The 14,631-nt window shown below is 41.2% G+C and overlaps 1 protein-coding gene and 1 long non-coding RNA gene across 8 annotated transcripts in view; both read right to left on the bottom strand.

Moving 5' to 3' along the window:
* The window catches only part of si:ch211-200p22.4 (phosphatidylinositol-binding clathrin assembly protein), a 74,703-nt gene extending 72,734 nt beyond the window's left edge, over positions 1 to 1,969 (bottom strand). For all 7 annotated transcript variants that reach the window (XM_056369722.1, XM_056369724.1, XM_056369729.1 and 4 more), the window contains exon 1: positions 682 to 1,969. In XM_056369722.1, coding sequence (XP_056225697.1) covers positions 682 to 811 — 130 coding nt within the window. In that variant the 5' untranslated portion in view covers positions 812 to 1,969. The remainder of the gene's footprint in view (positions 1 to 681) is intronic.
* A 4,869-nt stretch (positions 1,970 to 6,838) lies between these two features.
* On the bottom strand, positions 6,839 to 12,414 carry LOC130164653 (uncharacterized). The gene is made up of 3 exons (XR_008826638.1): positions 12,069 to 12,414; positions 11,364 to 11,452; positions 6,839 to 8,428 (listed from the first exon to the last, which is right to left on the bottom strand). It is a non-coding gene; the product is annotated as an uncharacterized LOC130164653 (long non-coding RNA).
* Positions 12,415 to 14,631: the final 2,217 nt, after the last annotated feature.

The following is a 14,631-nucleotide window of genomic DNA, read 5'->3' as shown; positions in this document are numbered from 1 at the left end:
GCATTATTCTACTACTTCCTTGTAGTGTGTAAGACTCATCAATAATGATAATAACTGTTGGCTAGGATTTTGGGTAGCCTTTTAGGATATTTTAACTCTAAACAATTAATCGACTAAGTGAAAAAACAATCTTAATCTTAATCAATAATGAAAATAAACATTGGGTGCAGCTTTAATGAATAATTGGAAGATATTTGGTTTGTCAAAGCCATTTCAGGGCCATCACTTCAGGCTTTGGTATCTTACAGGAGGCACTTGTCATCTTACCTGGCATTTGTCGACCAATGGATTAATCAAAATCTAAAAGACAATCGTTCAGAATTGACTCCAGCATTCCCAGAGTTAATATGGTTAATCTGTCACTTATTGCCTCACATTATAAACAGATAACAGTCTAAATGTAGAGAGGCATCAATGTAACGTCTTTATTCTCCAGCCCGCAGCCTGTATAATCATTTCACTGTCTTCCTGACGCTGTCCAGCCAGGTGGAGTGAAGGAATGTGAGCATCTCAGATTCAGCACTATCAGCCCAGAGCACCGACAGGCTACAGTATGTCTGCTTTTGAAGCCCTGCAGCTGGCAAACACGCACACGCACACACACACACACACACACACACACACACACACACACACACACACACACACACACACACACACACACACAGAGGATATACTCACAGTCAAGGTGTTTCTTCTTGGGTCCGCTGACTTCATGTGTGGTGGCTTTGCACACAGCCTTGCTGATAGCCGACCCGGTCATGCTGTGCTGCGCTGCAGCGATCCGATCCGTGATAGATTGGCCCGACATCGTTTCTATTTCTCTTTCGCTCTCTCTCTCTGCTTTTTCCCCCCAATCAGCTAAAATAGCACGATAACGATCCGATCAATGGATCAACTCCCTGCGGGACACAACTCAACGTGACTTCCCTGTCAAGTGGAGGTAAATGGTTGCGATCAGACACCCACTGTTGTGTTAAGTTTTTTTTTTTTTTTTTTTTCCAGGTGCGTATAAAACCGGCAGAAATGTCAGATCACTGGTGGCAAAAAAAAACTACTGCAGGTATAAGAATATGTGGTTGGCTTTACACAATCCGCAGCTGGTTTGCAGCTTTCCTTTTGTAGTTAAATTGTTTGGCAACAGTTTATTCCGACTATCTATCTAGTAAACAAAACACGACGACACTAATCTGAGCTAGTCTGTGTTAGCTAATGTTTCCGTTGCAGTACTCGAACCAGGAAAGAGTCCCACTGTGGAATTTGTAAACACTTGAAATTACTTTCTGGCCACAAATAAACATAGCTAACTGGCTGGTTTGTAACCTGGACGATTTGTTTGGGATCACCAAAGAGAAAAGTCCACCTCGGTGTTGGCAAAAAAAAATAATAATCCGTATGAAATCACAGTTTGGAGAATATCAACAACAATCTCGACAATCCAAAAAAAAAAAAAGAAAAAAAATTCGAGTTCCTCCTCCACGTCAACTTGTTAGCTTGGGCTGTTAAGCTATCAATGGTCGCTTGGCAAAGTGTAAGTTAAACCCCCCCTCGGGCGTAAAAAGTCATTCATAACCGAGCAGCACATTGTTTGAAGTTTATAAGAGGATACTGTGAAGCTGACAGCCGGGACAGGTGCAGTTTCTCCCGGCGAGAAGAGCTGCGAGGAGCGGTGGGTGTTAGCCGAGCAGCTAGCGGGGTAAGCTAACCAGCCAGCCAGCCAGAGAGCGGGCGAGTGTCTAGTCTGACTGAAGAGCAGAGCCGGCGGACACGCTAAGTTAAAAATGACAGCTCCCTTCGCTCGGTTGTTTCCCCTCACGGTCCTCGGGCTCAGTTGGTGCTGTCCTTCGGTTGCCGACTCCACATCACCGGCTCGGGGTTTTTTTTTTTTTTTAACCGATAGTCCCGTCCTGTGCTGTTGTCTGAAAAGTCTCGCCAGTGGTTTCTCTTAACGGACTGACTGGCTGGTTGCTTCTCTACCGGACAAAATGGCAGCGTAAAAAATCAGCTGATCTCACAACCGTGCTGCATTTAAGTATCTCTGGTAGGCTCGGAATTTAGAAAACCAAATTCCTTTGACTTTCCGCGCGTTCAAGTGCACCACTGTTGATCTTGTTTTTTGTTTTTTCATTAGTGGACGAAGTACACAGTTGAAATACTCAATTAAAACAAGAAGTCCTGCATTTATAATTCTACATAAATAATATCAGTTAAATGTAGGCTACCTGAAGTATTAAAAGTACTGGTTCTGCAGAAAACTGGCCCATCTGAGATAAGATGAAACTTAACTGATTCCCAAAGGGGAAATTCATTTGTTACAGCAGCTCAAAACTAAAGGAAAAAGAGTCAATGAGTCATAAACACTATAGGCCATATACACCTTTCACATATAGATACAGATATGTCATGCTAGTGAAACACACATGGTGTGTAGCAATAAAATATTACACTGGAGGTTGGACAATTGCACAAAAAGAAAAACAGTTTAAAATGTAATCGTACAAGAGTGAAACATAAGATAAATATGATAAATAAATAAATAAAAAAGACAAATAAATAATAAAGATAATCTGAGATATATTGAGCTAAGTAGCTGTGATGTTAATCCGAGGGACATATTACAATAAATTACATTAATATTGATGCATCAATGTAAAAGCAGCGGTTTACTGTTGTAGCTGCTCAATGTGCAGTTGGTTTTAACAACTCTATATTCATTTAGCTAGTTTAGTCTAGTGGTTCCCAACCTAAGGGATACAAGATAAATGTAAGGGATTGCCGGATTATTAATTCTTGCCTAAACAGAAAAACTGACAGATCAGTTGATATTGAAAATAACTGTACCCCAAGTCTAAAACACATAATTTTGTATGAGTGTTATGGCATGTTGTGGACATGGCTGAGTCTTATATGACCTTGGACAACCCTGGGGTAAAGTTTTTAATTTCTGCATGTCAAACACACAGTTTGCACGTGAAGGTGAAAATCTACTGCTATGAAATAGAGAACACCTACAAAAAGATGAGCTTGATGTTCTAATTGCTTTATCATAAAAGTCAACGCTATAAATTAACCAAACTGTCAAAGCATGTGAATAAATCAAAATCAATGGTAAAATAAAAATATTTAAACGTAATTTTACAATCAGCCTCTTTAAGAAGAGTTGTTACATCGAAACAACAACAACAAAGAAAAATGCAGTTTTATGACCTCTTCATATTGTTCATGTCTGCCAGATGATTGATTGCTATATTTCCGACAGCTCTTGAACGCCTCCACAGTCTATTGGACAAGCTCTGAGGAGTGAGTGTAGTCTTTAAGGTGTCACGGTTTAAATTGTAGCGGAATGTGGGAAACAAATGTATCGAATCTCACGTCTTTTTTACATCAAAGACGCGTTTCTGCCGCAACACGACAACAAACAGACGTGAATCTCTGTGCTCCTCCTTTATAAACGCATTTTTAGCGCCGCGCAAATCCAAGTTTAAGGTGGTATTAAATTATTCCTCAGACACCGTGTCCTTGTTTGACTCCAGACTATATGGAACACGGTGTGCTGAAAAATCAGTGGGAATCGCTCATGCTGCACAGTGCACAGCCCCAGTGGGTATCACACCGGATCTGAGAGCTGAATAAATCAAATACTTGGCGGCAGTCGGCTGTATTTCACACATCTTATTGGATGTAATTAGATCCCGGGCTGCTGCTCGTGTAGTCCGTCATAAGTGGTTCATATCGATCACGGTTGCATGCGTGGAGGCAGCCGGTCATGATGCAACAAACTTATAAGACATCCGATTTTTGTCAAGACATGGGTGCACGTGACCTGCGATCGAGAGTGCACCAGGACAGGGCAGGGTGGTTAAGTGACAGCACAACTCACAGATGTAGTTGTGTGCGAGGACTGTGCGTAATTTCCCGTTTTGGGTGTGCGTGTCTAGTTTCTTTTCAGTTTCAGCTGCAGTGTGCAGTATTTCCTGCCTGGGTGAGAAATACTGCAAACTGACCCCAACACCAGCAGCAGCAGCTGCAGGTGAATTCCTGCACACCACTTCTGCTTTTGACCTTTAATGACCTCTCCTCTCTCCTCCTTCCCACCATGGGCAGGAAAGGCTCTTCAAGGTGTTGATGATTGATTCGATGAACTGTCAAGAGACACACACACACACACACACACACACACACACACACACACACACACACTTTCAGTTTGTGTGCATGTGATCCACCTATAAGTAACTGGCAGCCCTAAGTTGTGCTCATCTGGTTTCTTTTTCACTCATTTCTGCGAAACCTAGTGAATGTATGTGTGTGTGTGTATGTGTGTGTGTGTGTGTGTGTGTGTGTGTGTGTGTTGAAAAATGTGCATGCTGCAGAAAAAAGGAAATAAGAAATGCAACCACAGTAGGTGGAAGTGGTTAGAGCTGCACAGACCACCAAAGAGCTTTTATCAACATCCTCTTTCACAAGCCTTAGCAGCTGCAACACTGAACCAAATCAACAGTTATTTATAAAATATGATTTTGTTGTTGTTGTTGTTGTTGTATACATGCAGCAGTTACTGCTTTTAGTACAGTTTTATCTCAAGTCTTGTGATATATAATTAAAAAACAAACATTTCTTGATGGACTTGCATAAAAATGAGCAATGCACATAAAGAATTGATGTACGGCAGCACAAAGACTGTCAGGCAGACAGTCACATTGATGCCTACGGGGAATGTTGAGTCTCCACCTGACTTGAATGTAATTTGAAAGGAAGTGCGGCACCCAGAGGAGAGGCAGGTGAAGCCAGGGTGAACATGCAAGCCATGAAATCAAACCTACGCTCATGCTCTTTACAAGATGTCAGTGCCAACTGCTGATTTGCTGTGCCGCCCTCGAACCCATTCCACCTCTCATCTCTCCGTCCTGACCCGGAGTGCAGTGTTGCCATCTGCAGGCGGAGGGGCTGAACTCCTCAATTTCCATGGCAACTGCATGTGTGGATGCGGGAAGCCCCTCGTAGCCCCTGGCAACAGGCTCTCGGCCGCGATTGGAGTCCGATCAGCAGCTGTCAATCATGGGATGAGCCGCTGCTTTTGCCTAAGGCCAATGTGCTCAGAGAGACAGGAGTAAATCCATTACTGGGATGGGGTCAGCTGGAAACACTCGCAGAGACAAAGACGTAGAGTGGAGGGCACACAATTCATCCACAATGTTGTACAGTTGGTCAGGGAGGATAGTTTTCACTGTGATTACCATGGTTACGATCAATAGAGTGGCTCAGCATCAGGCGAGATCAGCTATGTAATAATAGCTCTTTGGTGTCTTGAACATGATGTGTACATGTGGGAAGTTTCCTTGAACCACTTGTCCTGCCTGTCAATGTTGGTTCTGCATCATTATAATCATAGATGGATTGTGAGACATTACAGTGCTGAAATTATGATAAAAATACATTTCTCTTCGATTTTCCAAAGGGAAATGTTTAGAACAGTCACTTCAAACACATCCCCTGAGTCTGCGCTCAGCACGCTCAGTCGGTAATCCATCTATAATTAATGACAACGTATGTACACTACTTTGGCTCCATGTGCTACACCTCCTTCTCGTCGTTCCCCAGCAATCATCTTTTCCTCCCTTCAGCTAGAAGATGTTGGGTGTCATTTTCCCAGTAATAGCTACTATAATAAATCACAATCAACTCTGATTCACAGTTTATGTCTTCATAAAACAGCCAGTATCAGGATGACTGAAAGTGCATGTTAACCTCTTCAAACCACTTCCTTTGTTTTTGTGGTATAGTTACAACACACCTCAGCCAGGCCTGCCGCAGGTTAGGTTACACAGAAACAAAGGGAGGATGTGTTCACTTGCGCACAGTTTTTCAAGGTACTCGGCAGGTAGATTGTGCCAGCATCTTGGAGAACTTGCCACAGTACTTCTGTCTCGGTGTCAATGCTCAGATCAGGGTGGGTGTGGGTGTCAGACCATCCGCTGCAGGACTCCTTGTTCTTCTTGTCTCTGAAGACAGGTTTTTATGACTCCGGCTGTGTGTTTGGAGTCGCTGTCCTGCTGCAGAATGAATTTGGCAGATACCTTCATCATGGTATTGCAAGATGGATAAGAATCTAGATATCTAAAGTCTTTCTAAAGTTTTTCATTCATCCATTCATTTTCTACCTACCTGTATCTCATTAGGCAGGATGACTCATGACAGGTTGCCAGTCCGTGACAAAATTCAGGGTTGGATTAAATCACCAGAGCACCATGGTGAGCTATGGGCATCTACTGTCTCCCTCCATCTCTCCTATAAAGTTATATAAGTTATATATTTGTGTGACTGGTGTCAGCCTGTCAGGTTTGTGTCAGGCAGAACTTGAGATTCCGGGTCAGTCTGACGCATAAATGTTGAAAACTGTATAAATCAATAAAAGCTGTCAACAAATTCATCCATTAATGTTCTACTCCACAGCTCTAGGTTTATTCTTCAGTCAACATGTTCGTGTGTTTGTATGTCATGTGTGTGATAGTGTTTGTGTTTGTACACATGCATAATTCCAGGCTAAAATATTAAACTCCACCGCCGCTGCTGTGAAGACCTCTGTCTGCTCTGGATTCTCTCAGATCACTTATTCATTCATTGAGCTTTTAAGAGATATGAAGCTGTTGAATTATGAGGCTGATAAAAATTTAAATGGATCAGTTAAGATGCAAAACTTGATAGCCTTCGTCTTGCAGAGGCACTCTGTCCATTATTCAGACAGACCGCGAGGTGACTCATCTTTCAACTGAAATGTTATTTTCTTTTTTTATTCATAGACAAATTCCACCAGGACAGAGAGTCAGAGACCGGCCTGTAGTGTACAGAGGTTTTATTTAAAAATGAATTGAAAGAAGACCAACAGAGCAGGACAGCGTACAGTGTACAACAACTCACTGTTCGTGTATGTATACATCAGAGATAGGGGTATAATAGAGGTGTGATATGAGAGTATGACTTGGCATTATTTTATATATATTTATTTAAACTTTCCAGTACCAAATAGCAGAATGAAACTTCTTGCCCAGCATATAACTGTGGCCTGAGTCTGGCCTATATACTTCTACATCTGGGCAGAGTCCTCCGGTATTGACTGACAAAATTTGTCCAGATGTGGAAGTAGCATCTTAAAATCATGCTGTACATGGGCCAGATTCGGGCCTTGGAACCGGGTCTATACTTGGCAAGAAGAAAACAAACATGTGGCCCAAGTATGGGCCGGATTTATTTTGCTCCTTTGCACATGTACAGTAAAAAAATAGAGGATGGGTTATTTTATTCAGTATGATAAAAGTGTGTCCATTTGTAAAGTCAAACTTGCAACCACTTTGCTCTGGTTGGTCATACATGGACTTTATATGGAGCCTTGAAGGCATTGTGGGAAAAAAATGGTTAAGCTCAAATTAGTAGTACAACCTCTTGAATTGCTTAATTTGTGCTCACAAGTTTGACATTTGTGCTTTGAAATTTGTGTCACGTTCTAGCAGTAGTAACTGAAATTACAGGTTGTTGCGGCTACTCTGGTTAGCATGGAAGGAGAAAGTATAGGGTTGAGGTGACTACAAATACTGGATCCACTCCTACGTATGAATATCGGTAAGTTACCACATTCTTTACATCTGCCCCCTCGCGTTTGACATCTTACCGATTTAATACAAAAGCCACGTCGGCCATTTTCTCTTTGAGTTTGCTATTTTTCCTGTAGTGAGCGACATAAGCATCCTGACAATATCATTTTCGGTCGACACGACTTGACTTTAAACAACCTGTACAGCTACGTCAATCTTATCCACGCTTGTCTCCCTATTTGTGGTAATTTTGCAGACACAGGAAGGTGACGACTCTTATTCTTCATCCTGCCAACGTGTTTGGAGCCACACAAGAATCACTCATTTGAGAGCACAAATTAGTCATTTGTGCAGATGAATTAGTTATTTCCCCTGAGACATCGGCGGTCTGTAAAGGTCAAACAAATTACAATTTGTGTCACACGTGAAAATGCTAAATTTACATACGTCTTCCACAAAGTATTAAAAAAGTCTTATCTACAAAGTCCCAGCTTGCCGGTGAATAGAACCAATTCATAGGCATGAAGAATGTCATTTTAACCTGTGAACCAAGGGAAATACCCTGTGTGACTTCTTAGCTAGCATGTGAGTGAGTAATATTCTAACTCATTTAGACAGGACCTAATGGCTTCACACCATCCCGGCCAGAGCTTCTGATTCAGTGCCGACCGCTATGGGCTGGCAGCAGCCGACGCAAACATATCTGAGGACCCATAAGTAGATACTGCCGGACAGGACGACGGTCAGGCCGAGCAGCAGGAGGCTGATGAGGGACTGAGGGCTCACACTGAACAGCATGATGAGGGAAGTGTGGAGGGAGTCATCTCTGGATTTTTGGGCTAGAAGCAGAAGCAGGAGAGAAGAGGAAAAAAAAGAGAAGGCAGTCACAAAGAGAGGCTTTATGAGGGGCTGAGGGGAAGCACAGTATAGATGCTGGGAAGTGCTGGATAAAGCAGGGATGATGAAAATCTCTTCACTTCTCACTTTTGCAGGTGTTTGGTCATAAACCAGCGAGATGAAAACTTAAATGGGTCACTCAAGTTTCATTCAAATTCATGGGGAGAGGAACAGGAATGTGTGTAACAAACTTCATGGAAATCCATCTGAATGTTGTCAGGACATTTCGCTCAGAGCTAAAACTGTCAACCTCACACTGGCAACAGAGAAAAAAACGAGGATCACCAAATTTATGAGGATATATCATCTGGGAACCATGAATGTCTGTACACATGTTTTGCTAATCATTCTGTTAGGCACTTTCTTGAATAATCAAGTTACCACAGTTCATCCTGAGGAGACCATGAGCGTCCATTCATTCAACCTCATGGTGGTGCTCTCACTCTAGGATAGGACTCTTCTCCTCTGGACCTTGAATGACATGGCAATCCATCAAGCAGTTGTTGAGATATTTCAGTCTAGACCTACGTGGTATATTGACCAATTGACCTACATTGCCATCCAGAGCCATACTCCTACAGTGGCTAAGAGTTTACTCTGGTCTGGTGGAGAAACAGAAAAGGAAACAGAAAGAGGTAATTTGCAAAAACAAGGAGACAAACTGATTTTTAAGTACTGTTCTACGCAGCATGCACCATGCACCATGAGTGTTACCATATAATCAAAGACAATTGAAAATCCCGGAGTGCTAGCACAGAGACCCTCGATCACTGTATTTGAAGGGTACTTGAAGATGACAGGGTGCTCGCACAGTGCACCATGGCCTCTTCACAGGTTAATCCAGCCATGATGGTATGTGATCTGAATCACAAATAAGCTCTCAACCGAAAGACTCAGGAGTGCCAGGAAATGGATTTCTTATCACAGCAAGTCCAGATCTGTCCAGCTTGTTGATGAAAGGTCTATCAAATGACAGTCACACCTGGACATACAATCATCAACCAATACTCATTCCCCATTCCCTATTTCACACGACACCACGGTATAAAATGAAACAGTTCACTGCAAAGTAAGAAATTCATCCACTTGATGGAACAAGCTGCAACACATGTCTGGTAAGAAACGCTTCATCTCTGACTCTGAGGCAAAAGCAATAATAGAGGCATTAGAAAACTAGAATGGCATTCGGTGGAGTGCGTACCTCCACCAAAGCCAAACAATCCTACGCGTCAGTCAGATCCAGATTTTTATCTGAATCTGCAGCCAAATTGTGCAAAGTCATTTAGTTCTCAACAACATGAATATGTGTTTTACATCAAGATCCAAAAACCGTTTCCTCTGAAACTGAAGAAAGTGTCGAAAAATGCCCTATTTTCACTATGTTTAGGAAAGTGATAAAAAAAATTCCTGGATCCGCCCCTTTAATTTTAACCATGATTTAATGGGTTTGTCCGTGGCCCATGCGCCATCCTTCCACCGAGTTTGGTGCAAAAACGACTCAGTGCTTTTTGTATAATCCTGCTGACATCAAAAAAGAAAATTGACAGAGGAATGCAAGATGGATCACAAACACTGTTTTTGTGCAGCTCATAGTTTTAACATTTAACATGTATTAAGACTTTATAGGTATTAATGGACATATAAACACCTATTGTACTGTACCAATGACAGTTTAAAAAAAATGTAATAGACATCCAGGGTTTCATATATGTGACATACTTGACGATCCAGTCCTGTCAACTTGTGGGGAGGAACTTTCCATATCAGAGGAGAAGCCAGGTGCGGATTATTATCAGTATTTTGCAAGCTAAGTTAGCTAAGACTTCGAGATCGGGACCAAGGTTTGTCTAACATTAGCAAAACATTATTAGCTGTTTGATAACGTATCAACCCGAAGGCTCATGTTATCTATTACTGTTTCTGTGAAGGGATTTTCTTCCTTTTGTGTTGTTTTGTTATTTTGTAGGCCTTAGCCAAACTCAAAAACAAACAACCACACACTGTCAGAAGATGGGTCACTGTCTAGCTTCTATTACGACTTTAAGTGTCTAGGAGCCACAATCCTCCGTAGCTAGGGTAACCAAGGTCTTCTAGATACTGAGGCAGGGAAAAGCATAACTCAGAGAGGACTGCCCAAATCCAGTTCCAGTCAAGGATGAATGAAGTAAGCAAAGGACAAGACACATGTAATATTAATTAGGTAAGAGTATGGGACAATGATCAGGCTTAAGTGACCAGTAGAGTCTTCACACTGATAGGTTTAGACTATAGTTTAACCTCATTTGAGTAAGGTACGGAAAAGTGTTATATATATAAATATGTTACCTAGGAATATATATACGCCCTGTTGGACCAGACATCTTCAGAAATTGGTGTGACACTAATCTGAGTCCCTTGCTGGCTGCGTACTGCTCATCATTTTCTCCTCGGTGCACATCAAGCTGTCAATAAATACTTCTCCCTGATGAAAAAAGGTGGAGCTGCAGGCGAGCGACTGAGGGTGGGTGGAGGAAGAGGTGGGGGCCAATTTGCGTATATTAAATACCACAAATACTAAATGAGAAAAAAAGTGAATTACATCAAAGGCAATGAAGGAAAAAACTTCAAAAATATGTAATTGTGAGGAGCAGAGATGAGGTTTTAGGGGTTTAATCGATACCAAGGAAAGCTACTTTGATTCAAGTAAAAAAGGTACTGTGATTATAAGAATGGTTGATGCACAGATAATTTTCCTGTGTAAAGTGCTATACCATAATCATACAGACTTCTCTACAGACTCAAAGCACTAACGAAACAAAAAAGCTTTTCCAAAGTCAATAATTATGAGCTTGATTGAAAAGAGCTTTTAACCAGTCAGACTGTCTGGTGGTCACTCACCTCTGCTAAAGTGTAAAATCAGCAGAAGACTGATGAAGACTTTGACGGCAGCAACCATCTTCATGTTGGACAGGATTCACTGGGAAACACTGGAAACATTGATTATGAAAAGAATATATAATTATATGACTATACTATGTGAAACACAGACTTAATTTAGCCACATCATCGTAAACATATGAGATACAAGGAAGAGATATAACTCAGGTCTACGTAATATGGAAATGTGGACAAAAAAAGCATCCTATTTAAGATTCACATGGGGGTGTGAGGAAAAGACATGCCTTTTGAAATGCAAAATCCGTCTGTTGAGGATTTCTTTTTTTTTTTTTTTTTGAAAGCTATTAGCCTTAAAAAATCCAGAATCAGTGGTCCAAATGTAAAGAAAAGTTAACTAAAATTCAAAACACTGAAATTTTCTGTAATCACTCCTGAATTGATGAAATCTTTTAAACTGAAAAACAACAAAATCTAAGTTCGTAATACAGTAAAAACAGGAGGAAACAAGCCTTGATTTTGAATCATGCTGACTTGAATCTACAAATCAAACAGTTTAAATATGTGATGTGATTGTAACCGGACCATGTGGAATGTAAAACGGACATTTGCAGAGATTTTAACTCAGGAAGATGGAACATGAGAACGAGACGGATGCATGACAAGACAGTGGAGACATGAAATATGTTTGTTTTGGTCTCAGCTCACAGATTAAAATGTCAGATACTCCTCTTTCACTGCCATCAGTCTTCTGCGATGCAACAGGTTCCTCGTGAAAAAAACAACAGCGAATGCCAATAATCCATTTCCTCTCACGAGAACTGAGGAGAAACACATAAATTCAGCAGGGAGGTTGTGCAGCCAGCATCTGCACAGGCGACGACCGTCTCCCTATCTGGGGGGAATTAACAGTGACCTCTATTACTAATGCAGTTAGGAGACCTGAGAAGACTCCAGCCCCCCTTTTTTAAATCTCTCACTGTTGGTCTTTGCTTCTTCCTTCTTGCACTGATTTCAGTCAACGTCACTTTAAAGCTGTGTGATCATGGGAATCTCTAGCACCAGAACAGTCTGGGATGTGACAGAGAGCAAGAGAGAGAGAGAGAGAGAGGAGAGAGGAGAGGACAGGAGTATACGTCCAAAAATAGAAGTCACAGGGGCAACGAGAGAAGAGAAGAGCTGCAAAAGGTTTCACTCCTCCACAGCTGGAGTGACAGAAGAGCAGAGAGACAGAGAGAGAGAGAGAGAGAGGAAGAGTTCAAAAAAGATGACACATCCCAAGAGATTCATAATTTTAACACCAGTTCATACACAGGTTTCAACTGGAAAACACTGCACACGATTCACTTTTAAATGAAACCATAGCTTGTTGCTCCCTCTAGTGGTTCAAACCAATAACAAACACAGCAGGTTGTTAATTGCCTCCGAATCCCTGTGCTCACAGTTTCATGAGATATGAGCAAAGGGAGGAAGAAGTCATTGTCATTTGTCACTTGTATATTTTTAGATATAAACCAGAAATAAGTGGATAATGTAAAGTGGAAACATATAAGACTGTCAGATTTTTTTCAATACAGTATTTTCATCTTGATTTAGGGACTGTACATAAATTATTGGGGCTGAAAAAGAGGGCTGAATATCTCAGAACAGCCTTGCCCCCAAATTGAACATTATAAGAATTTTCTCCTTTAAAAGCCACTTTTATTTCCACAAACACTGAAAGTGTAGCTGCATACACTGCTCAACAATGTCTTCTGCAAAGCATTTTACTTTCTTTTGAGGATTTAATTGCAGTGACAAAACAGGACATAACACATTGAGTTGTTGCTTCCATGTGACAGATCTCATGAGGATTTGAAAATGACGATGACGTCTGTGTTTTCATCATGCATCAGGTGATTTGACCAGCGATCCTTTCTCCCCAAATATTTGACTCATTTCCTGCAAAGCATTTACAGCACACTTAGAGAAAACCTTTTCAGACTGAGGATGAAAAACAGAAACACTCTCCCCTCTGCCAGAGAGTGTGGCTATTATCCATATTCTGGCACAGGGAATTGGGATCTTCAGATGGATGGGCGTTAAATTACAGTGCATTGCCCATCAAGCAGAACAGTAAGTAGGGAGAATATCTGAGCTGAGCAACACACACACACACACACACACTGCTTTTGACAATCATCCATATAATTAGGTTTGGTTTTCAAGCTTTTAATTTCGGAGCAATATAACTGCAAGGCAGAGGGCAGAGAGAGTAAAAACAGGAAGAAGACAAACAGTGAAATCAGTAAAAATGAGCAAAGGAAAATCATTTCTATTGTGTAGTCATGAGACCTGTTGTTGCTGTTCTATAGCCAAGATGTGAGTGAACGACGACCGAATGTGTGCTTATATTTCACTTTTAGAAAACAAGAAACCGATACAAGGTTTTAATAATTCAAAAAAAGAAAGCAGAATTGAGATATGAGGATCTTTGAAGAATTTGACATTTTAAAAACTGCATGACTGATTTTAAATTATGCAAAGGTGTTACGCAACTGTGATGACTTTTTGACAATCCATCTCCAAACTCTATAATCCAATCAGAATCCCGTCTATCAGTCAGTGCTTTATCATTGCTATGGCATAACACAGTTGTCCTGTTTGTGTGGAATAACTAAAGATCTCTTCTCATTATTATGTATGTGGTGCATTGCGACGACTCTGTGGATGTCTGTGGAGATGCGTGGGTGTACTGAAAGCTGTTTGTTGTTGAACTTTGATCCGAGCTTAGCTTACCTTTGTGGGCACAGCCATTTGCAGCTGACCACGGCTTTGAAAGGATAAAATACAAAGTAGCCTTCTAGTGTATCTTAATTTCCAGAACTAACCTCCGATCAGACCAGATAAACAGGACAGACACTGTTTGCTTGGTGAAATATCAGTATGCAGATACACAGTTTAAGTCTCTGAAACGTAGCAACTTATTGTTAATAACATTTGCATTGTAGCTAAGTTTAGCGAGAGTTTCGGACACTGTGCTAACCAACGCAAACGCACATCACAAGATCCTTGTTTTATCTGCTATAATGTGAATATACCATAATAAACTACAGCCATGCTAGCAGTTCTGTAAGGCTGTACTAGCAGTGATTGTGCAGTGCAGTGACATGCTAATGCCAGCATGCTATCATGCTTACAATGACAATGCTAACATGTTAATGTTTAGCAGGTATAACATTTAGCATCTTAGTTTTGCATGTTACCTTGCTAACGTTCGCTAATAGGCACA

This window comes from Seriola aureovittata, chromosome 23 (assembly GCF_021018895.1).
Source record: "Seriola aureovittata isolate HTS-2021-v1 ecotype China chromosome 23, ASM2101889v1, whole genome shotgun sequence".
Lineage (NCBI taxonomy): Eukaryota > Metazoa > Chordata > Actinopteri > Carangiformes > Carangidae > Seriola > Seriola aureovittata.
Note: the sequence above shows the minus strand (reverse complement) of the source record. Positions and strands in the feature narration are given on the sequence as shown.